General features: G+C 41.2%; 1 protein-coding gene across 1 annotated transcript in view; it reads left to right on the top strand.

Annotated features, from left to right (window-relative positions):
• Positions 1-25,993, top strand: part of TMEFF1 (transmembrane protein with EGF like and two follistatin like domains 1) — a 128,261-nt gene that overhangs the window by 49,426 nt on the left and 52,842 nt on the right. The window contains exon 2 of the mRNA XM_063326331.1: positions 24,102-24,211. Within this exon, the coding sequence (XP_063182401.1) occupies positions 24,102-24,211 (110 nt within the window). The remainder of the gene's footprint in view (positions 1-24,101; positions 24,212-25,993) is intronic.

Consider the following 25,993-nt stretch of genomic DNA (forward strand, 5'->3'; position numbering starts at 1 on the left):
TATAACCAGAATATAACCATATATTCAGTGGGGAGAAAATGCGACATGAAATGGTATTATTTTACTAGAGAACAGGTTTCAGCATTAATTACTTTGGGTTTAATACATTTGCAATGGAAGACTGCTTTACATCAGACACAGTGAATATTGAATTATTTAGATGGGGTCAAATTATAAAGCGTTGTGATCATTTGTAGTTCTTACTTGTAAATGAGTAGACTTCTTAAGCTTTTCAAGTAGTGTGCAATCGACTTCAGACTTTTGATAATGATGACCTGTGCTTCTTTAAACTCCTGGGCTTTTGAAAAGGCTTAGTTATTTTTTTTCCCCCGGAATGTTACCTATGTCGTAAGAGATCTTCTCAGATGAAATATGTTCTTGCTTTTTTTCACTTTTTCCTTAGTTTCTGCCTCACTGTCTTTTCTCAGCTGTACTCTGGTAGGCATGGAAATGAGCGCAGATGCTTCCCCAGAGGTGGGATACTGGTTTTTCTCCTTCAGAGGATGAGGGGGAGGGAAGGGGGAAGGGGAAAAGAGAGACATACTTTTCTTTTCACCCCTGCCTGTGAAGGCTTGCTTTTGTTTCCACATTTGGCCAGGCAAAAGAAAAAATTGGAGTTCAAGGCCAAACATCTTAGAGACTTTAAAATGGTGCTATTGATTTGTACTTTACTTGACTTAATACATGCGGCAGGCAGGGCACTCATCCTGCCTGAGATGGACCGGTGCACTTTTAGGCTCTTTTTCTCAGACCTGAGCATCCAAGATACTCTCAGTGGTATCCAGCCACATATTTTCATAAAGAAAATTCAGTCCAGTACCCATCCCAAACTATTAAATATGGAAACAATTGTTAACCGGGATGTCAAATGTATTCCTACTGTAAGTGGATACAGCTTCCAAATTTGTCTCCATTCTTACTCTTTTAGTCAAGTTTACTTCTAGAATAGTATCTTCAAACATGCTCATCCTTCTGTTTTTACTTCAAGTCAATGGGAGTAAATGGGCCAGTGCAGAGCTCTTGAAAATTCCCCTGCAACCCAAAGACAGATTAATATCGAAGTTCTGCCCAAACAGAAAAAATGCAAACAATGATATTTATTGTTGGGCACTTAAAATGTTCCCCAGCACTTCCCAATAGAAAGTGTGATAAATGATTTACTGTCCAAGGAATGCAGGTATCTACAGTGGGATCTTTTTAACACCAGGGTTCCAGAATACAGTTAACAGTTACTTCATTTGGATGACAACAGTTTGATTGCGAATGTTACATTTGGTTTATTTGGCTTTTTTTCACTTGTTTCTCATATCTTGGGACTTCCTAACACCACAGAAAAGTGACTTCTCAAACAATCTGATTAATATAAAGAAAATAACCCTGGTAAATGTTTCAATTTAAAAAAAGAAACAAAGAAAGGAAAATTAAGAACGAAAGAAAAATATAAGAGGACACTCCAAGAAATCATGCCAGATGGAGCTTTTCTCCAACAGTTTGCTCAATCAAAAAGACAAGGCATTATTTATTTCAGTACTTTCCATTGAATCCCATTGTTTCCGTGCTGATTTTACAGCATAGGTCCTGTCTTTTGTTTTGGCGTTGCTACGGGATATCCAGGCAACGCTTCTGCAGGAGTCTGGTCTTTCAGAAAGGACTCTGCCCCTGGGCTGGGGGTGGCTGGGGGCGGCTGGAGGGCACTTTGGGACCCAAGGGTTGTGAACAGTGTTGAGCTGGGTCATGTTCACTGCAAGTCATCTGTCTGAGGTGGGGACCATCTTCCTCTTCTGTGAGAGTCTTTGCCTTAAGGTGACTAGGTAGTCATGTCCCAGGCTTTCCTGGACATCCCTTTTGGTTTTTCTGCCCTGGTCCCATCTGCTTCAGCCTTAGTGTGTTGTGCATCCTTTTTCTCTCCCCCCAGATTGCTTTAACAGGCTTCAACACTTGCTTCTGTGGGGCCCAGTGAACTACCAACCTGTTGCTCTCTTTGCTTTCTGCCTGTGCCGTGTCACAGGGTGCTCAGCATCCTACGGTGCAGGTAGCGGTATGTCTTCCAGTGGCAGCAGGGAAAGTTAACCACTGCCATGCTCACAGAGGGAAGGCTCCTATTGAAACAGGACGTGAAAACATAAAGAATGCATTTTTTTTTTAACAAAATAAACTGTCATGGCACTTTATTTTAATATCTCTCACAGTATTCTACAGTTATGGTTGAGGAGACATTATTTATTTTATTCCTTTTGTCTTCAGGCACTTATGACTCTTCAGAAAATTTACCTCTGAGCTAAAAGTTGTTTATAGCAAGGATCTCTTATGGCTTCATTTAGGGTACCTTTTTATACCAAGAAAATATCACAGAACCACCTGTCCTACTGTATAATATTCTTTGACCCTTCTGTCTTACAATTTTAAATCATACCACAGTAACAATGGTAACTTAAATTGAAAAAGTGGTGCTGGGAAAGTATCTTCATTGCTTGTGGGAAGTGGTTTAGTTTCAATCATTTGTAACGTAATACTGATGACATTTTTTGATGGATCTTTTTATATGGAAGCTTTTCTGTGTAGTGCCTCAAATGCTGAACTTCAGTACAAGCACTTGTAATCTTAAGGACTCTAAACTTCAGACTTCTTGTCTGAACTTCAGGAAAACATGATCTGGATCACATTTGCCACTTACTGTTACCTTTCAGCTTTGCGTATAATAGCTGCCTGCTTCTCCTTCAATCCTTCCCATCAGTTGTATTCCATATGAAGTCCTTAGGTAGCATATTCAGCTTAGAATGCGATATGTGGCCCACATGTGTCACAGATGGCATGGAGATATGTCCCTGACACTGAAGGTGGTGAACACTGAGGGAACTTGTAAAGCTAGAAGAAAGTCCAGCTGAATTCTTCTTCCCCATGGGAGGGGAGGCAAGCCTTATTTACTATCGCCTGTATCATTACAGTGCTGGAAGAATACTTTGATCATACTGTCTTTATCTGTGGCTAAAGGGAAGACTTCACTTTATCATTCTTGTCAACCAGACCTCATTTTAGAGAGGTGAAATATAGAGGAAACTTGACTTGCATATATGAATGCACAGATGTTTCCTCAAATACCCCTTCATCTACTTCTAAAGACTGTCCCCTCTTGGAATGGACTAAGGTAAAACTTTACTATTATTCTAAAAGCTATTTAGATACTTGCATCATGAGACTGTTTATTTTTCCTTCTCATGCAAAAGTTGAGGAGGAGCACATCTCAGTTTTCTTGTGAAATATAACAACAGAGGTTGAGAAATGCTTTCCAAAGCTCAGAGCACCTGCGGGTCTGACTCAGGTAAGCCGTAGCTGCTGTGAAGCAGGAGAATCCATGGCTGCAGCTTCAGCTGTCTGAGAATTTGTCTCTCCCTCTTCCCCTTTGAGTCTTTTTCCATTTTTGTTGCCTCTCTACAGAAGAGGCATGATGACTGCTCTGTGACAGCTTTAGGAGGTCATGCTGACGTGCCACAGTCAGCACAGCAAGGGAAAATTTGTCTGCCTGCCTTTTGTAATGCCCTGTCAATGTAAGACAGCGTTCTAGAAGAAGACTGCAAGGGTCTGCCCTGTTGCTATTGCATGTAGTGAGGATCTCAGCCTGAGCTGGAGAAACCAGTGGAGGTGCACAACCAGGGAGGGTTGTGTCAGAGCTGGTAGGGAAGGTGCAGGAAGATAAGGGAGTATAACATCTGCCTGGCATGAGCGTTGATCCGATGTGTCTGTCTGAAATGGTCGATAGGTTAAGCAAAACGCTTGAAGATCCAAGCTGCTGGACTGGGGATTTACACAGTAAAAGAAGCAGTGTGGTGGTAGCTTGAATGTTGTGCTTCTCCAGGACCAAATTAACTACCCAAGTTCCTCTTGGGAGGCAGGCAAAATGCTGGCAACGTTACACCAGGTGGAGATCACAAAGCAACATGGATTATATCATAGAAATGACTCCTTTCCCTCTTTAATTTCCATGCCAAGAAAATGCTTTTCTCAAGAGTTGTGCTGAGTGATGGGGATGGGCATGGCTAGGAGCTAGGAGTACATTTAGTAGAACAAGAGTAGAAATAACAGTTTGGGGTTTTCTCTTTATCTCAGGAGGAAGCTAAGCAGCGTTTTTAGAGAATGTGAGATTCTTAGTGGACAGAAACACAAATCACGTAGGATAATTTAGAAGATTGTGCCTTTAAATTTCTTGTGCGACACAACGCTCTAAGACTTTGCAGTAGTTTTCTGAAAAGTTTTTCCTCTTTCCCATTCAAGCAGACCGGATAATAATGTTATTATCTACATGGTGATTTTCACCCAAATGTCTGTAATTGCTTTACAGCTGTAAACATCAGGAGTCTCATTGTACAGCAGCTGCAGAAAAACATGCTGAAGTTTGTTACATATTTAGGAATATGTTTGAAAAGGAGAAAATCTGTGTTTGGACTCCATTTTTGCTGCAGAAGGACCAGATTTGGTATTTTTCATCTTCCTTTTGTTGTCTCTGAACTTTTTTCCATTCTGCTATGTCCTTTTTGTGATAATGGACCCGATGGCACACATTATTAAAAAGGCAGGGTACACTCTAGATTATACGGTGGCATAATAATGTTCTCTGGTTTATTCTTTGTTCTCTTCCTAATAATTCATAACATTCAATTTGTTTTGTTTTTTTAATCACTGTTAAGAATGGACCTGACATTTTTGTGAAACTGTCTATTATAATGACAGCATTTTGTTCTTAAATGGTAATAATCTCAGGACCTATCGCTAATATATATGTCCAAAAAGTTGGATTTTCCTCTGTATGGCTTGTTTTGCATTTATCTGCACTGAGTTTCATCAGCCGTTTTATAACCCAGTCACTCAGTCTCATAAGGTTTCTGCCATCTTTTTTAGCACCCTGAGTAACTGGTTTTAGCACCCTGAGTAACCTGATGCTATTAGAAAAGTCTTTTCACTGTACTGTTCATACCCTTTTCTGATCATTTATGAAAAGACTGATGAACAGGGCTGAACACAGACCCCTCTGGGACTCCACTGGGGACATCCCTCTGATCTGAAAAGTGACTCTCTGTGCCCTAATATTTGTTTAGGGTTAGCTAACTCTCTCTGCATGTGATCAGTCCTTTGGTGCATTACCTTATTTGGAGTTTTCGATAAAGGCTTTTATCGAATGCACACGTACGCATCTGAGCATCTCCCTCATCCACCTGCGTCTTTATTCCTTCAAAGGACTCCAGCAGGTTTCCGAGGCATGGATCCCTTTTGCAAAGTCACGCTGGCTCTTCCACAGCATACCATATTTATTGGGGGGGGGGGGGGGGAGTCTGCTATAGTTTTGTTCTTCTGATTGCTTTTCTGCTGATTGGCCTTTTCTTGCTGATATGGGAACACTTCACAGGAACCCCTCACAAATGGAGAAACAAAGTTTACCAGTCATCGGGTGCCAAGCTTTTCTGTAGGAGGAATGAACCTCAGCCTTTCCCCATCCTCACAGTAAACACTGAGGCAAAGAAGCTGTTTAGTTCTTATTGCATTTTTATCTTTTCTAAAGTCTCTTTCTTGCTCTTTGGGTACGGACTGTTGGCCATTGTGTTTGTGGACAGTGCCTTCCACATGACTCTGGTCTTTTCATGCTGCTGCACTGGTAGCTATATTAATTAATGTTTAAAAAAATCTTATTGCTGTAACTTGTGGTTTCCCCATTGCTTCTGTCACATACACTGTTCTGGGTCATGTACAACCTACAGGAGGGATCCTTGCCCAACGGATTTTGGATCTAAAATAATCTGAAATATAGCAACCAGGTATAAAACCAGTATTCATTTCTGTTTTCTCTTTCCATGACTTGCAGGAGGCGCAGGGGATTTTTGGAGGGTTAAGTCATCTGACTTTTCATCCAGAGTACAGGGCAGACGCACTCGTGATAGCTTCTGTAGCCGTGAACCCCTGGTTATCCAGACTGCAGGGCTGGTGAGAGAGTACTGAGAGACTGTTTAGTGTCCTATGCTCACATTTCCTTCTTAAGCAGTTGAGACATGTCAGGGGCTCTCACTCAAATGCAGAAGCTGGAAAGTTTATATTAAGTGCAAATCCTACTCACATATCAGAGAAATGCAGTGTTTCATTTTTATCATAGAAAGTATTGATAGCTGTGGAGTAGAAAGTGATTGCAAAAAGATGCTAACGCTATTAATAAAGTAGTTCAAACATAAATAATACAGTAAAAAAGTTGTAATACTGAGTGAGCATTATTCAAAGAATCCTCTTCAAATGCCATTAAAAAAAACAGAGCACAAGACCTTTAAGATCCTTCAAGAGAAATTTGAAATGTCAGGCACAGGAAGCGTAAATGCCATAATGATGAGAAAGGGGTGTAAGAAGTGCAACATCCAGGCATTCTGAAAGAGAGAAAATAGTCGCATGATGACTGAAGCAATGTTTTTGTGTCTGAGTTTTGTACTGTATTGTATGGCGCTCTGCTTTCAGAGACCATTAAAGAGTTAGATCTCAACTGAAGATACTGGGAAGAGGAAGGAAAATGTTACATTTATTTTTAATAACTTATTTAAAGAATTTTTTGAACCATATGTAATAGGTGAGGAAAAGGGCTCAAGAGGCAGAATCAGAGAATATCACCACCTTGGTGCTCAGATAAAGTAACTTGTGCTGGACCTAGGCAAGAAAAGCTGTTTTCCTTTCTATAATACACACAAATCTTATCAATGCCAACATAATTTTTACTCACTCATGTAGAAAATACAAGACGCTCTATTTGCAGTCTGTTTCCAAAGACAGATCTACTGACCCAGCATTGCTTGTAAGGTTACATGAAGTAGCCTCGTGTTGCATAATTGCATTTTCGTATGATGGCTTTTTTTGCTTCAGATTTGCTACCATCTTTATCCTCTACCTTTGTTTACAATGAGAATTGCCCCCCAGTTGGTTTAAAACTGTAGGGTAGCTATTATAAGAATAGCCTACAGCAGCCTACATGCTCCATTTTTATACATAGCTTTGTATTTCTTGCCTTTAAAAATGTTATAGTTACTTTTTACACATTCTGAACGTGCATGGCGCTTTTTGCGATACCCACCCATATCCAGTTTCTTCTCCAAAGGGTTGGCTGCCCGTGTGTTCCAACCTAAATATAAGTACCACGTTGAAAGCTGACCCTATATTAGCATGAAAAGGAGATGACACGTCTAGGAAGAAAAGGATAATAGGTGAGCCAAGAAAAAAACAAAATTGTGATTGCTCACTGATAAAATGGAATAGAATTATCCGACCCACCCTGATATGTTTTAAATTGTTGATGAGTTCTACACGATGCTTCTCGAAGATGAACTTTTCAGACCATTTTGTTTATAGCTTGCATTTTAACGCTAGCGTTGAATTACTGATCTTTTCAGTCATCTTAATTATGCAAGACCATACCTTGGTTATCGATGAAAATGTGAATTTGTCGAAGGACTGTTTTCTGTGTATATAGAATGGGGAAGATACACATAGCCTTACAATAGAGTTGGAAGAGGAGAGAGGGGGATGAGTGGGCTGTGAAGCTGATCCCACAGCCTTCCTGCTGCATTATTTTAAAGGCCCTTTCCACCCACTGAAGGATGCTGTCCAGCTGAGGAGCGCAGGACGACTGAGGTGAATGTTCTACAGCAAGAAAGAAGAAATGAATAGGATAAGGAAAGAAAACACATTTCTTCGGGTCTCTCCAGGGCCTCACGCTTTCTGAGCTAGTTAGAAGTGGTGAAGTTCAGCCCAGTGTTCCCTTTCCCCTGTGTGCTGAAGGAGTGATCCCAGGGCACCTTCGGTTCACACGCTCAGCCCAGGAGCTGCTTATTGTTCTCAGCACAAAACCGTGGCTCAGGCACATACAGTGAGACAACCTCGGAAATCTGCAGTGAGGTTTTACAGAAGCGCATCACTAAGTGTCAACACGATGGCATCCGACGCAAAGCGTTTGGTTTTCACGTTAATGTGTCCGTTAATGGCTGTTTCAAAAATCTGCATGAACTGGGAGGAAAGGCACATGAAGTTCTAAATGCATGAAAAAGTGTAAAATTGCATGGCACCAGCCAAAGATGTTATAAAAGACTCGTGCTGTTCTAAACAGCGAGTGCTTCTAGCCCACACTTTTCGCCCAAACCTTCTAAAAGCACCCAGCTGGGAGCCCTTCTAATGAAAGTCCAAAGTCTAAATTTGAAATAAAGATGTTAAATTTATGTTTTGAAATCGATCTTAAAAAGATTACATGGCCACTAAGCAATGCTGAAAACTCTTATTATGTGGGGCAGCTAAGTGTATCTACTGAACTCCTCCCAAGAGTTTTTCTTTTTATTTATTGTTAATGCCTGCCGTCCTTTTTCTGACTCTTTCCACTGCTCTTTATTATCTATTCTTTTTTGTATTTTGATCTAACCGAATTACTATTTACCTTGCTTTTGAAATTTGTGTTCATCTGGTTTAAAGTCCCACAGACATCTCAGGTGTTACAGAGAACATATTAATAGTGGTTTTGAAGCCCTGCAGTGGCACAACAGCAGATCTATGTGTTTGATATCTTATTGTTTCAGACAGCCTCACATAAACAGAATGTTTTTCCACAGTCACCAAATCACCAAGCGAATAGCCCCAAATCAGTTTTTGTGGGAAACCTGTGCACGGTGCCAAAAATTTAGCAGGAGTAGAAAGTTGATAAAGGGACTGCATCATTACCCATCAGTATCAAGTGTGTTCTGTTTATAAAAGCCACGTTCTAAAAATAAGACTTGGCCAAATTTCCTTGGCATGTCTGTAGTAATCCTAAAAGGTCACTGTTGTGGAAATGTGACTTCTCTGTCCCTAAACAATCTGGTCTGTTTATAACAGTTTTTGTGATTTTTTCAGTATTCTAAAGGTATGTCAGCTACATCTTCAGATTGCAAAGAGCATTCTGGATAAAAAATACCCGTTGCAAACGCCTTTGTTCTGTGTGAAAGGGGCCCAGGTAGAATGCTGACTGGGTGCTTGGGATTTAAACACGTTTAAAGTGTCTCTGGTGCCATTTTGGATTGGAGAAGGGAGCCCCATCAGCCTGTTCATGGGGTCCTATGAGCCGGTCGGCTTTACAGAAAGACGTGCATTTAATGGACCCAGAGGCCCCAAACATTTTTCATAGAATGTTGTGCAGGCAGAAGCAGAGATTTGGAAAGAAAGAGGTGGCCCATGGGCGGTGCGAATTTCCTGTAGAAAGCCTGTGTCTTAGAACCGTCTGCAGGTCTTTTATCTGCTGTGAGAATCTGTGAAAGTTCTTTTTTTAAAAAAAATTTCGTATTGACAAGTGCAACTGACATTCGAAGTAGCTACTGAGTCAATACATGGCTCTAGATGTATTGAGAAGCTTTATTCTTTCCCCTACCTAGTGTAGCAAAAATAGAAACAAAGTGATCATTTGAATAATGCATGGGGGATTATAATGATACATACAATTAAAATTTAGCATTAGTATATACACTTAACTAGAATCCTTTTCTTATGTAGTCATCTGCACTACTGGTTAAACGAGCTACTGGGGTGTACATTTTAGTGGCAGGACCTGCGATATTCACCTGTGTTCCAGGGCATAGTGTGTTTTCCCATCTATGGATGTATAATGTGATATATCACGACCACTTTTATACATTTCTATAATTCTTCTAGGCTGTAATGTGGAATTGTATAAAAGCAATATAGTCAATGTTCATGTAAGCATTAATAAAAAATTTCCAGTTATGTATTTCTTGAGAATTTCATAACATTCTTGTATGAGGGGTAAACACCAAATATATGATTTCCTATCTGAATAGAATCCTCCTCCCATTTTTTTTTACATACATCTTAAAGAAGCTGTTAAACAGTTTACCTTAATGTTTAAAGATACACCAGCTACACCTGTTGATTAGAGAGCTAGTTAGGATAAAGGTGACAAAAACGTTATGTTCTTCTTGTTGAACTTTGCCTATTTCAAGTAACAAATAAGTAAGCCTAAGCAGACTTTGTTATAGGGAGTATCCCAAAGTAACTGGGAGTTTTTGCAAAGTACTACCCTGCTTTGGCATAGGCTGAGTGATAGCAGAGCATAATGCAATTTAGGAATTAATTCCTGATTCCCTTCCATATTTAAGACATTCCAGTGCTTATCAGTTGCAAGTACCAAGAAATAGTCGGAAAGCATATGGCATCCGTTGTACACCATGTCATGCATTTCAGTACCAGGAAGGTACTGAAGGGAGGAGGAGCCTGGGTATGAAAACCCTTTTTCCCCACCTATAGCAGATGGTCAGATTTCTAATTTAAAATTTTCTTGGAGTTTTGGCATACTGCCATCTGTCTCCACAGCTGCAACAATGCAATAACTCTGTCACCTCTCTTAGAAAATATTTCTTGAGAGTAAATTTAATGCCTAGCGAAGTGTTGAATTTACAGCTGCTGGGAGCAGAATATAATATGTAAGAGTTGGCCATGAGGCCCTGCTGATTTCCCTCACCTGGTTACAAGTAAGGTTGTGTTTTTATGAAACCATTGTGAAGAGCATTAGGGAGTTGCAGGGAAGATGTTTCCAGTTATTTGCTTTCACAGGCCCTTCAGTAATCCTGTGTATAAAGAATCGATCAGCAGTGTCAGTGGAGATCTTGCACAAAGAGCTTGACTGAGATTGTGGAAAACGTTCATAATCATTATAATTGCAAGACAACTGTTTTCTTAAGTTTTTTCTCTGTCTCAGCTCTGTCAGTGTCTATTAACATTGAAAATACTAGTGCAGGCATTGGTAATGTTAAATACCTTGCCAAGTGTTCAGCCCACCTGTCTGCTTAGGTGTTCAATCGGAGATGGTGGCCCCCCTCTGCAGAGCTGCCAAAATAGTTTTCAGAAGTAGCACTGAACAGGTACTTGTAGCATGGGAAATACTTTACCAATTTTCTCTAGTGAAGGTCAGACTCTTCCATCTTCTTCCAGATAGAAGATGGGTATCAGACACTACTAACTTGAATTAGATTTGAAATTCAGTTCAGGGATGAAGGTCTTCCTATCCTGTGACCACAATCTGAATTGTCAAGTTTCATCTGTAGTCTCTGTTTGCAAGAGTGTGGAGGTTATACGTACCTGAAATTTACTTTCTTTCAGAAACTTGTATGTTTGGCTGGCTCTTCAACTTTTGTAAACTTAGAAATGAGGTTTATGACAAGTTCACAGCTTCCAGATCTTGCAAGTCTTTCAAAACCTTTGTTACCCTCGTCACCTTCATATGGCAGGTGACTTGCTGGCATTTTTGGGAAATGTCAGTTGGATACTCTGGATCCAGCAGGTTTCTCCCTGTGTTCAGTCAGCCTTGAGCTACGCTCACAGTTGAGGCTTGCAGAAGTGTTTTCCTTTATGGTTTATCTGAGGAATGGATCAGTTCCTGGAAAAGTCAGATGACTGGAAAGTGAGAGGCAGGAGGGAGAGGCATCTCTGTTAGAAAACAGGTGCTGGGTGCACAGGGATGACCACTGAGGAAACTGCATGGGCGGGAGCTGCTCGAGAGTGGGAGAAATCGCAGAGCAGAGACCCTTTTCCTCACACTCTCCCAAAGACAGTGTCCTTTCTGAAAAGTAGTATTTATGTTTGATTCGAGCCCAACTTGTCTTCCTCTTATTTGTCTTCTTTACCCCTCTATCTCACCCTCCCTAGGGCAGAACACACCCCAAAAGCGTGTTCAGGTTCCTCCATGTTCCTATGCGTTGCTGCTCAAGAGTGAACCCCATACAATGTTGTGTTTCTGAATAAACAACAAGTTTTCCCAGCGGGGCTATGAGACACATATCTGGGTTTTGCATGGTGCTGTCTGCATGAAGCTCTATCACAGCAGCACAGTTTGAATTCTGAGCAGCGATTATCAGCTATTTGAATACAGCAAATGAGTCCTACAAACTGCATTAATACATCAACATAGCTCTTTAGTTAGCATTAGTAGCCTCAGCGAGTTAGCATTCATTTTTCTCTCACTTTTTAAATTGACCGACATGTACGCTTAAAGTCTTTTGTGTCTGCTCCGGTTTTGGTGACCATAATGATTGTCTAGGTGTAGTATTGAAGACCTTTCTATTAAAGGGAAGGTGACGAGACTGAGGAAAGATAACCTTGTAGCAGAACAATAGGACAGGGACAAGTTCTGTTGTGGCATTCTGCCTTGGCCTTGTGTTGTAGCCTTCAACAAATCATTTTATCTCTCTATACTTTTCTTCCTCATCCAGTGAAATGGACACGATAATATCTAATTTTTATCACAGTTTGTATGACTTGTCTGCTGTAAGTCACGGACTGGCTCTTATCCATGTCTTTCAGAAGGGGGATCTGATCTTCACTGCAGCCTCTAGGTATTACGATATTTCACATAGCTGTTAATGATAATGACTGGAAATGATGAGTAATGTTTAAAATCTAAGCTATTTAGAGGCCACATTTTAGATTTCTGCTATCAAATCATCTTGCAGGCATCAGCATTTTCCCCTTAGAGAGTGAATAATTAAGAGTAGATTAATACACCCTCTGACAACTTTTTGTCAGATATTTTCTACCACTTTTAAGGGAAGGTTTCAAATATGAGGAATAAACAATGTCTTAAAATACTTCTCCACACTGTAATTCTACACGTTTGTCTCCAATAGACGGAAGGCCTAGTCAAATTAATTATTATTTGCATAAAAATCAGGTCCTCAGAAAATTGCTTGTGTCCTTGATCCTCCAAGCACTTAAAGGCATTCTTCATCTTACACATGATCAGCTCCATTTAGTTTATTTCGATTGCACAGATGCTCAAGGTTAAGTCCCTGCCCAAGCGTTTATAGGATTGTAGCCTCAGACTAGATATGCTAAATGGCAAAACATCTTTTCAAATAGAGTTGTTCCCCACTGAAAACCATGTTGTAGCAAATAGTATTTTTCTAGAAAGTTCACCAAAAGCCACCTGTTTTTCTCAGTTTTGTGGCTGAGAAATGAAGAGACTTTGCCATCCAGATACTTTTCTCCTTCTTCTGTCGTTTTAAGTCTAAAGGAAGAATGTTGGGATAATGGGAAGGTGGAAAGGGAGGAGAGTAGCATTGGAGCCAGTACTGAACACTGAAAATATTATTACTGAAAATATTGGGTTTGGAATTTATGTATATATATTTATTTCACATTTTAAAAAATATTTTTTATTTTTCCAGTAAAACATAAAATTTTTTGGCGATCATTTATAATCATCTGTGTAATGTGCATAGTATGTATGCTAACCCGAGTTGTGCTGCATGATCTACATCAGTACTGTATTTGTTTATCCCAAAAGGTCCATGAAAACATATTGGTTTCCTCCAGTGTTTTCCATTATTCTTGGGAGATTTCATATTAAAAAAAAAAAATTAAATTTATTTTAAAGCTTTCTAAATGGGCCACAAGAAAATGGCTCCCAGAAGCACAATGCATCCCTAAGTGTATTAGTTGACAACCTGGGAGGCTGTTCCACAGCTGTGAACATGGTTGCCTGTGAAGGTCTGGTGGATCAAGACTCAGCTGCTCTTCAAAATTCTCTCTGACACTGAAACCACAAGAAGAATAAGGGCAGGGAAGATGGTGAGGTTAATGTAGCCTTTATAGTTGGCTTTGATTTCCCAGTTTCCCTGCATGTCTTTAAAATAAAGTAAAACAAACTTAAGAAAAACCCTTAGCAACTTCCGTAACTTTCCATAGAGGAAAGTGTAAATCCACGTACAGAGCTGGAGTCTCTCTTCACATTGGGATGTCCTGAATGCTGAAGTCAACCATATGTTGACATGACCTTGAGAGCAAAGAAAATGTATGGGCTTTGTGGTAAATGGTCACACTTTTGATGTGCTCAAGCTTCCACTGACTTCAGCTCTTGTTTCAACAATGCCAAGAAACCTCACAGTCGGGCCCTTTTACTGCTTCCCTTACTATTGCTCACAGAGGCAAAGGCTCCTTTTTTCTGACAGCAGCACAGAGCTTTGAAGGCAGTGATTGGGGAGGGGAGATGACTGAAACAGTTATAGAAAGGCTACATCTTCTTTGCATCAAAGCACTGTTTGCACCAGGGCCTGTTTCTCTTCTGCTGCAGAAGAAATTGAAGTGAGTAGAAGACAACAGAAGGAGATGGGCTTTTAGTTCCACAGGTAGTTAGATCCATTAGCCATCCATCCCCCCAGCTGTAAATAAATACTGTCATTCTGGGGGCTCAACAAGGCGTGACTCCTCTATTCCAGCTCTTAATGTGGCATGCTGGTCCCTAGGCTGAAGCAATGCCTTCAAGTTTTATGCCAGAAATGGGATCAGAATTTGGCCAATGTTATTTTGCAATTTAGAATCAATGTGAGTTACATGTGTTACCTACAGATCAAAGAAGAAATTCCCTATAATGTTTATGGAAGCTAATTAATTGCTTCAGTGTTGGTTTTCACCACCATTTTACTTTGCTTTGGCCTTCAGGTTCTTCAGGACTATAAACAAGAGCTCTGTTGTTTTGGAGTGTTTGAACAGCTTGTCATTCCTCTACAGGTTTAGGGAAATAGCTATCAGATTTACTTTATGAACAGGACTAAAGAGTTCACCTTGGTTTGTAATTGGCGTAGAAAGATTTCTTCAGGTAAAAGATTAATTAACCAAAGCTACAGCTTCCTGGGGAGCAGTATGCTTGCCCGCTTGGTTCTTAGATGGGCAATGGTGCTAGAAATCAAGTGAAACTCCCCAATTTGGGGGCCAGGGGAGAAGAGAGGTATAACATACCTTGGCAAAGGCAAGTCACTTGGAAATGTTTTGGATGTTCGACCATCTGCAGACCGAGAGACAGAGCGAGTAGGCATTAAGGGAACAAGGACGTACTGACTGTAATTGCACAAGTTGCACAACTGTCAGGAATTAATGGTGTAGTTTATGCAAGTGAAAAATTGCATGGGAGTTCCACTAGTTGAAAAGGGCTGGCAAAGGTTAAGAGCACGATTTTTTAAGTGACCCTACCAGAATGCATCCATTTGTACGGGCATTAGCATTCAGCAGCACGAGTTATCCAGTATCCTAAAAAGTCCGTGTGTTTAGAAGTGTTTACATGATCCAAGTCTCAATTTCAAGTCTCAATATGCAAGGACCATAAGAGTGCCGTGAGTGGGAAACAGTCAAAGACCGCTTACTTCCATGTGTTTGTGAAAAGCAACACATTGCATGCATTTGGGATTTTGTCACATGAGCCTTGTCCTGACGTACATTCCCTCAACTCCTCCAATCAGCATGACTTTGGACCCCTCTACTCCAAGCAGCCACTGAGTTTTCATGAACTCGTATGAAGCGTATTGTCCCAGGCCTCTGCTGCTGCCGGATTTGGCTGGAATTGCCCAGTGAGTGCAAAAGTTATTGGAAGAAACCTACAGAGACACATTTGGAGACTCGCTGCTCTTGCACAGCCTTGGTTTCCTTAGAAACTCAAGATGGATAATGCGGGTTGTAATTAATCTTGCTGCAAATGCACTATATGGGCATGTTTCTTTTCTAATATTTTATTTTAATTTTATGCAAAAATATGCAATGTCATACTAACTTCTTTATAACAGCCTTGCATAATCACATTCAATAATTTTTGTGTAGTAAGACAGATTCTTCTTTGCAAGCAAGTTTTGAAGTCAGCGTCGTGAATAGCTGCTGGCAGAAAAACACCCCAGACCTGTGTCCTGAAGGCCAGATTGCTGTGCCGCCAAACCTTGACACAAAAGTGTTTATGGGAGAGAACCATTTCAAGTTCTCACTGCATCTTTCCCTGTCTCCAACCAATTGCACAGCTAGTTGATTTGTTCCAATTGCTGAAATATTCACCTACAGATTATACATAATTTCTGAAATATTGTCAAAGCTTTCAATATAACAAAAAAGTGCCTCGGCTTTCTCCACAAATACTTTTTTTTTTTTTTTCTTTTCCACGATGGAAACAGAAATGCAGCATGGGCTGAATCCAATATTTTGACAGAACTGTCATCCAAACGCTCATCACTGTGACACTTCCCTTACTTTTTTCACACCGAATAGAGTTAGTCTGAGGCATACTGGTAATGTGAATAATTGCAGTGTGGGAGACTCTCAGGTTCAAAGCCAATCTTGTTACCTTGCTGTGTGAGTGCTAGTTGTTAAAATTTGCTGTGGTTTCCTATTGTGCAAGAATACTAATTATTTTAGCAGCACGTATGCATTCTGTTTTTCTCTGCTTTAAAAGGAGATTATAGTGACTAGAAATGTAAAAGCATAATCATCCTAGGTAAATTGGACGGCACTTAAGCAATCAAATGTTAATGCAGTCTTGTAAAAGTAGTTTTAGGGAAATATTTCAAGCTTTATTCACTCGGATAGCATTCTCAAGAGCCAAAGTACAGCTTTTTTCTGCACAATTGAGTCTTAAATATTGCATCAAGACACAACAAAAGAGGTTTTACTAGTCCTATAATACTGCATAAGATTGTTTTGAAAACAGTAGATTTGCCATCAGCCACCCAAGGCATCTATTAATTGACCAAATTAAAAAAAAAAAGTCTGGGAGTATCTTAATTCCATTAGACAACAGTTGTCTGTGTTTTTTTAGGGTAAATTCATTTTAATGATTTTGTTCCTTTTTTTTCATAAAACCTCTAGGCTGTTCCAATGAATTGTTTTATTCTAATTCAAGTGTGAAAGAAAATGATACCATATCATAGAACAGGCATTGAAATGAGTTTTAACTGTTTCAGTTATTTAAAACTTACATTTGTTTTAGATTGTCCTGTGGTACATATTTTAATTTTCCTCTTTTTGTTCTCTAATTGCTTTTTAAACAGCTTTTTCCCTCATTCTTATCTTTCCATTATCCACATTCTCCACCTTCTTAATTTGTTGTAAATTGTTTCTGCTAAAATGTCACCTAAAATCAGCGACAACAGCCATCTTCAAAGGGGATGTGCAGTGTCTGAATGGCATCCTGCTTATCACTGAATCTTTTCCCAGTAGAGTTTGTCTTATTTTCTGTTTTCTTTTCTGAAAAATACACTTTTTCCTATGAACAAGATAGTATGATCCATTCTGTCTTGCTTTGACTTGTCTGACACGAGCAAGTATTTATTTAGACAAGTAATTACTAACTTTGAGGGGGTTTTCTGCTCTCTTATTCCTCCCTCATAACCTCAGACATTTTCTGAGAAGAGGTTCTGAGAAGATTCAACAGACATAAACTCTACAATGCAAATTATCATGATTTTCGTAGTCCACAACTGCTGAAACAGATGGGGACAGCAAAAAGATAGGGATAACCTGATGTAGGGACTGTTTATTAGTTACCAAATAAATGGTGTTTGCTATTTTCAGGGTTTTTAATGATATGTACATGTTTTGGAAGGTCATAGTTCTGAAGGCACCATGTTTCAGTAATACTTTGTGCTCTGACTGGTGAAGCGAGAAACAACACATGCTCCTTTGATTTCAGTGCTAAAGCCAGGGATCCTCCTTGACCAAGAGACAGGGGCCGCTCCCTCACTGTCTGCTCTGATGAACTATGTTTCGGTGGAACACTCTGTGAACACGACATGAAGAAAAAGCAGGAGTAAATACTAAGTGTTTTCTTCAGATGGCATTGGTGGCAGGTGTCAAAGAAATTGATGCAAAGCCTGGGGGCTTCCTTTGCCCCAGAACTGTTTGTGTACAGGTACATGTCTGAGCGGTACGTGCTGGCTTGTTTTAAAATAAACCATCTTCACCATACAGGCCCAACGCGGGTGGAACAACACTTCACCTTCAGTATTTGGCTTGTGTTAGGTGAGTTTGGCTCCTAGTTCTGCTTTTTGCTACAGAAACAGAGCGCAGAAGTTATGGTAAGAGATGTCAGGTTAGCACTGGTGAATGTGGCACACTGAAGCTGGTAGAAGATAAAATACCCTTCTGTGTCCACCACACAAACAACCTTTGCTTCCCATCTCCTGCAAAGAACTGAGATGTGTGTGTGTCCCCGAGCCCGTGTCCCTGTTTCACATTTATACTGTGCAAACTAGAAGTCCAACGTATAGTTTCACCATCTTAAAAGAAGCCACAAAGTCTCCAGGAAAAAGACGGCTAGTCTTTGCTAATCTCACTGTTGGAGTAGCATAATACCAGTGAGGCGAATGCTCCTTCTCTGCCAGTGCTTGGTGATTGCTTCTTCAGTGGCTCTGCAAATGGAGCAGAAATTCCCCCCCACCCCCCCCAAACTTCTTATTTCAGCTTGCAAAGCAGAAACGTGCTGTTTCTCGAATGTCACACTGTTGTTTTGAAGGGGACAGAGAAAATATAGTGGATAAGCTGGAAAGAAAGATTGGTTAAGGAGACAAACTGGTGTAGTAGGAACCAGTGGGGAGTTGAAGACCTGCAATAAAATAAATAGAAACAAGTTCTGGTGAACGTGGCTGTAACTTGCATTTATCCATGAGATTTGTACCCAGTGGCTGAAATGGGGAATAACTTATGATGCCTCATTTCAAACACATATGCCAGCACTTTGCCAGTGTCAGAACAAGTAGATCACAGACGAGGACTCCCAAAATTATGCCTCCTGTCCACAGCCTGTGGGTACAAGCTCTGTAAGAATTTGCATGACTTACTGCAGGAATGACTGTACTGGCCACAATTTGAAAAAGCAATGGGATGGGGCCAAGCTTGTAGATTAAGACACCTAAATGTAAATGATTATGTGTCGATGTCTACATGTGAGCTAAGTGTTTGAGCCAATGTCAAAGCCACGGTAGGTGATGGTAATCTAAAGTGATTTAAGCTAGTACCATCTGGGATGCTCGAATGTCTGCATGGGACTGGTAGGATCTACAGGAGAGCTGTGCTGTTTCCTTCTGAGCTGGCAGCTGGAGGTGAGCAGAGGTATTGTGGGGGCACCCAAAATATCTTTTTTGCAGCAATTTTATTTACCTGTGATGTCACCCAAACTCACCTTCATGGTTCAAGTGGACAGGCTGTGCTTGGGAACACCTATGGCGTAAGATTTTTCTGAGTGTCGTCTTTGTTGTGGGGCAAAGGGTGTGACTGGCAGGTGAAGTTTTATTGAAGAGTTAGATTTAAGACATAGCTTATTACTGTACTTGTCACACGAGCAGCTCAGCTTTGTAATCTTTAAGGAAAAGGTTTTCTTTTTTGTTTTGGTTTGGTTTTTTTCCCCATTAGGTTCTCCAATCATTCCTAAATAATTTGCCAAAACCAGAACAATCACCAGCCAGAGAAGCCAATCCGGAGTCCTAAGACTGACTTCCAAAATCGAGTAGGATATAGGTTTTCTGCTCATCAGATTTTGACTCTTTTCCATGGTCCTGAGAGCTCATCCAGTCATAATGCCGCTATCTCCAGTATACTTTGTGGGCTCTAACGTACTCTCATGCAACGTAATTTCTCCTCTGAGCCCTTTCCCAAGCCAATGTTGACCTACTTCAACTGTTCTTACAATGTGGGGGGTTCTTTTAACCTGTAGAATAGCAGACCCTGTATGAACTTTCACGAATCTCTGTATGTGTGTGTTTCTGTATATGACCTCCATGAGAGGTGGTACATCCTAATTTAAAGCTTGGCTTCACAAAGAACAAACTGTCTGGAGGACAGAAAAGCAGCAGTGCCGTGCTCCACACTGCTTTGCTTTTTCACCTCTAGTGAGAATGGTGCGAGCTGCTCCCCATCTTGTACCAAACCCACAGGTCAATATGAAAAGGGGGCAAGGGGTCCTGGCACCTCCTCTCGTTGGGGTCTTACCCGTAGGAAACAGAAAGCAGGCAGGCAGGCAGGCGGAGAGGATTTTTCTCGGGCCCAGCTGAAATATTCAGGAGGGCAAAAGCTGGTAGGACTGCTATTAAAACCACCCACTCGCTTCCACGTGGGAAAGGTATTTTTTTGGCTCCTTATAGCCATTCATCATTGCTATGTATTATGGCCAAACCCTGGAGAAACATGAATTTTGAAAAAAACAAATTTCTTACAAAGTTACCAGATTTGCTCATCTTAGATTTTATTTTATTGTCAAGGTACCTAGATGGAAGCAACACGTTTGATGTACTTCAACCTACGAATTGGATTTCCTCTTCAGGTTCAGCATTTTGACACGTGTAATTTAGCTTATAATGAGAGGTTCACACCTCAGAGCAATGCATTTGGAGGTCACAGGCAAAAAGCCAATCTCCAGCTAATTGTATTGAGCTGTGCTTCAAATTCTCTGAAATGAGTCAAAATGGAGAAGGCTTTCCTCATTTTTATTGATATATCAAATTATCACAAGGTGAATTCATTTCAAAAAAGGAAAAAAACCCTCAAAAGACCTTGATGTGGGTCTCTGCAGCCAAATTCTTCCTGCTCTGTGCCGGTCAGCCCTCACACCACCAGGAAGTGTATTGGCTGCACAGATACCAGTAAATCATTTTTAATACCTCATTTCAGGTCTTTGGAGATTAATATTATCATAAATTTGGAAGCCTGATTTAATTGCACTAATTATATTTTCTCCTGGGAGCTGATGGATTACTTCTTACCATCTTCTCGCTGTACGTAATGAATCACACTGAGGCTTTCTCTTATTTATGCCGGCTAAAAGTCTAGGAAATGAGGTGCGATAGGCATTAAAGAAACATGTAAGAAATCACCCTAAACCATTTGCTGTATGTTCATACTCCTTTCATAGATCTGTTCTCACATATGATGGTAATGATTCTGTTCTTCTGGAAATAATTGCAGAAACTCCACTTTAATTCTCTCTCTATGGGGAATCCACTGAAGAGAGAGTGTATTTCAGACATGCGAGACACCTACAGTTCCTCTTCACATCGCTCTACTAACACCTATCCTCATCTATTTGTTTTTGAACAAACGCCGTAGACATGGAAGTCATAATGGCCACCGCACTCCCTGGTACTTGTGATTCCATCAGATGTAATCATGCGCGTGTCGGAGGCTTGATTTCGCTGCTGCTGGAATTTGCCACTGAATGGAAGCAGGGATTAGGTGACATGCTGTCATAGAATAAAGTTCATCTGTCATCTTCAACTGCCAGTCACAGGGGTATCTTGTCTTTCGTATACTTTTGGAAAATCACATTGGCTCCTGGTCTCTGAATGACCTTCCCTGCTCAGCATTCATCTCAGGCAAAAAAGCATTTATCATTTATGTGGAAAGAAAAACAGTCCACTCCTAAAATTAAGTAACCGTTAAACCGCTGTGCTTTCTGTCATCTTTATTCCTCCTGTGGATTTATTAAAAAAAATTAAGTTTTGGTTTCTTGGGGTGAGAGGGCCTCACAGGGGCTGATTCCCCACCTCCATCTTCACATCTCCTGTTACACTTTTGCTCTGAAATCTTTCCCTTTCTCACTGGCTTGTGCAGTCAGAGCAATAGCTAAGTTAGGAACAAGCACATCTCTGGTTCAGCCTGGATGCTGAACTGCTAGCTGGGGACTGTTTCTGACCCCCCCAGGTCCTTCCCCTCCCAGGCAGAAAAGTGAGGTCCCTTGCCTTCACCTGCCATGGTGAAGAGGCTCCTTCCTGGGCGGTCGTGTGCCTCTTCACACCGGGGGACACAGACATCGGGGCAAAGTCTGTGCTACACTGCTTGGGCAGCTGGACATCGCATTGACCCTCAGGATTTCAAGCACGAGTTGCAGCTGCCACGGGGTTTCTTCTGCTGAGGGGGGTACCGGGTGGGATGCTGCGAAGCACCAAGTCCAGCGAGCTCAGCCAAGAGTTGAGGAGGGGGGCACCCACATCACTTTAGTTTCCTGAGCTGATGAAAACAGGATTCTGAAAGCTGTTCACGCTGTAATTTGTCTGTCTGGTTACTCCCTTTTATAAATTGCATTTTCTCAAATGCGGTATCACCTAAAGGTGGATCCTTCTTTCAGATATGACAATCATTTCCCCATAATTAATCTTGATAGTTTGCTCATCTTCGCGGAACAGATCTTCACGAGGAGAAAGGAAGGCACATTTCCTTCAGGAGCGAGTTATGAACACACTAAATTGAAAAGCTGTGATGTTCTGTCACATTAACTCGCTCCCTACAATGCAGCAGTCGTGCTTGATAAATGGCGACATTAAGAATAACATCAGAGGACACGCGCATGGAGTTGTGATGGCAACCAGGATACCTAACTACCCGGTCGGTGTTACATACATTGCCCTCCTCATTTGTGCCTTTGGGAATGATGGATGTATCGGGGGGGGTGGGGGATCAATATTTTTTCATTTTTCATCACAGTTGACAAAATATGTGGATATAACTGCACCTTCTGCTGAGCTATAATCCTGTAACTTTAGAGCTATGAAAAAATACCTAATTATGCTATATTGAATCTAGAAGTATATGACACGTAGCATAATTTATTACACAATTTATTATATCATTATATATGTTTATTTATATAAGCTTTGTGTGGGGGTGTGTAATGTTACATAAACCCACTGGAGCAGTTTTCCGGTGTGTCTGTCACTGCCACACCGAAGTGTTGACATTGCCATGAGCAGGAGAGTGACTGCCTGTTTAAGACTGCGAGTGGTAGCAAGCATTATTTTCTTCTGCTTTTGACCTACCTTTCCCCGTTCCTGAATGGCTGGTGTTCAGTGCTTTCTTTAAGCCAGTTATCTGGGTAGGGCTTGCTTATTAAAAGGCACAGACATTATTTTAATCACGCTGCCGTCAGTGAATGTCTTTAGTGAGTCATATTGCTATAGAGTCCTGCAGATTTCTTCTCCCATGTAACAAGTGGTAGGACAAGAAGGGAACGGCCTCAAGTTGCGACAGGGGAGGTTTAGGATGGATATTAAGAAAAATTTCTTCACTGAAAGGGTTGTCAAGCTTTGGAACAGGCTGCCCAGGGAAGTGGTGGAGTCACCATCCCTGGAGGTATTTAAAAGACGGGTAGACGTAGTGCTGAGGGACATGGTTTAGTGGTGGTTTTGTTACTGTTGGGTTAATGGTTGTTCTCGATGATCTTAAAGGTCCCTTCCAACCTACACGATTCTAGGATTTGATGATTCTATGATTCTATGACTAGAGCCAAAGTGCAGACAGCTTCAAATGATGTCGTTTGATATCAGTGCAGCCTTAAACAGTGGCAAGGGATTTTTCCAGAGCCCTCGGTGTTATTTTTCACCTTTTCATTGCAGTCACTTCCCACACAGCCTGACGAGGTCACATTTAGGCTAACATTGACCACTTCCATTATCCCACCGGTGCCTTCTTTTGCTCTCTCTCATATATATAGTTCAAAGCAACTACTTATTTCAAAAGGATGTATTTATTCTCCTTTAAAACTACCCTTGGATGTGATGCCCAAAAAAGCTTGAGGCCATTTAAGCAGCCTTTGTGGTGGATCTCGTGGCTATGCAGTTGACGCGTGCAACCCATTGGCTTCCCTCGAGCCAGCTGTACCTCTGCTGCCAGCTTTCTGTGGCGGGACCTGCGTTTGTGCTCCATGTACTTATGCAGCAGCTAAGACAGAGGGCTCTGGTTCATTACCCTGGCTCCTACAGTGCAAGCAGATTATTAGAGTTTAAACACACTTCAGTTTATTTTCAGTCTGAAGGATAAGAGCGTGAGCAGGACGGAGGCTGGAAAACCAGGCAGAGATATTCTGATGTTTTAGGTTTTTTTCTTCTTTGGGACCTTGGTGGCGAGTAAGGCAAAAAGAGGTGGTGGGTGAGAAACATGGGCTGTGGCTCGTGTAAAGGTCCTGACTCCTGCTAGAAGCAGCTTCTGTGGTGGAAGGTTTTGTACTGGGGGCGTCCCTGACAGCGGGGGGCATGGAAGGAAATTTGGGCGGTGTAAACATGTGCCTGCTCTGTATCTGTTGGTTTGGTGAAGCGGCGTTTAGCGACAGCTGCTGTGCCAACCAGGCAAAGCTGCCCCGGGGGAGCAGGACAGAGCCCACACAGGGCAGCCCAGGGAACAGCTCTGGCTTTTTTCCTTTGATTTCTCTATGGCCATATGGCAGCGGGGGGACTCAGTGGGTTTAAGGACAAGGCAGTCCCCAAAATTACTCATCTTACAATTTCTTTTCTGTCTCCTTTTTCTATTTTTTTTCACAGAATTAAATGTAAGAGAGTCCGACGTGAGAGTGTGTGATGAGTCGTCATGTAAATACGGAGGAGTGTGCAAGGAAGAGGGCGACGGCTTGAAATGTGCGTGTCAGTTCCAGGTAAGGGCTGCTCACCTTTTTGTTTGCCGTTTCTGACCAATCTTTCAGGTGTACTGAAGTATGTGTAGAGTCACCGCTTTAAAAATTCCACTCATCAGCAGGCTTCTATAAACATAAGCTTCTTTTTTAATGGCACTGGTTGGGATGGTATGTGACCAAACTTCACCAGGGTGTGCTCAGGGAGCAAGTGGAGAGTGTAGCATCATGTTAGCTCCTCGCATGGTTTTGGTAAGCCAGCCTCATCACAGATCGAAATGGGGAAGAATGAAGGGCCACCATGTGCCGGGCACTCACAGCCCCTGCGAGCAGCATGAGCAGAGGTGCTGGTGCCTCCAGCCTTGCCTCATCCTGCCCTGAGACCTGAGACAGGAGGGGAGGTGACCCAGAGCAGGGTAACCAAGCATTGTCATGTACACCAGATGAAGCTTTATAAATTAAACACAGTATTTATTATGGATTACTTACTCTAATACCCAGTATTTGGAGAATTCTTCCCCACTCTGCTGGTGGCCAGATGTGGTACATTAGACCCTGGAAGATCTTAAGGTATTTTGAAAGTCAGATAATAATTGGATCGCCAGTGATCATGTTTATAAAGGAAAATAGTGAATTAGTCACATTTGGGGAAAAAAAAGGTATGGAAATTTGATTTTGAAAAATCCCCTGAACTTTTAAAAAGTAGTAAATAGCAAGTTGAACTTGCTTCACTGGTTTTTGAGCCTTTAGTTTACAATTTTTATAACTATCATGGCAATCCTTCCTCCTCTCCCACCCCTCACTTTTAGATAAAAGAGAATACTGAAGTTTTTTCTTCTTTCAGTTTACAACCAGGGCAAACATATCAAATATTATGAGAGTCCTGGTAAAACTGCAAGAGGTGGCAGTGTTATCAACCAACCCCGGAGCGGGATATCCTTCAGTGTTTTAAAAATAATCTTGTGTTCTGTTTCCAATAAATAATAAATCAAGGGGAACCGGAATGGCAACAGTGTGTGTGTGATCTTACACTGGTTTTAGATTCCAGTGTTTCAGAGCTGGCTTTTGATGTGGTGTCTTTCAGGTGGGTACCTATGCTGTGGGCATCCTGCAGTTTACATCCCATAAGAACAATGGGAACTGACTGCCTTTAAAGGGAAAAAAAATGCTTAAGAGAAGAGGTTTATTCATCAGCCTTCACTCTAGCTGTAACTTTTATTTATGAGAAATAATAAAATCAAAACCCAAAAATTAATTTAAAAAAAAAAAGAAAAGAAATTCAACCCTAGGCTAAGCAAAGGTGTCATTCATTTTCTGTAGGTGGTAAATTTTATGACCTCCTAATATCCAGGTCATGAGGACTGAAAAAGAAACTGGCCCCTGTGACAAGCTGATACGTTTTCTTGAAGAACCCATTTCTAATACCAGTATTATTTTTAGGCTAATTGTAAGTTCACCTGTACTCCTTGAAAAATTAATCCTGTACTCTAAGGAAAGAAGTCTAAGGATGAGGAGAAGGTATTATATTTTTCAGATATAGCAGGCTGAATTCTTCCTGTAACTCTCAACGTTAATTATTCAGCTGCAGCTAGCACTACCGTGTTCGTAGCCACCCCTGAACTAAGGCCAAGGCTGGCACAAACCTTCCCTCAGATTCAGGAAAATGCATAGAGATTTCAGTTCCCTTTCAGGCATCACCACTCCTTCCTTCTCCTCCTTATCTGCTGCCACTCCTGACCTGGCAGCATTTCTTAACTGTTTGGTCTTCTAGAACTTGAAATATTAATAAGCCAAAGTTTTTCCTCC

This window comes from Chroicocephalus ridibundus, chromosome 2 (assembly GCF_963924245.1).
Source record: "Chroicocephalus ridibundus chromosome 2, bChrRid1.1, whole genome shotgun sequence".
Taxonomy (NCBI): domain Eukaryota; kingdom Metazoa; phylum Chordata; class Aves; order Charadriiformes; family Laridae; genus Chroicocephalus; species Chroicocephalus ridibundus.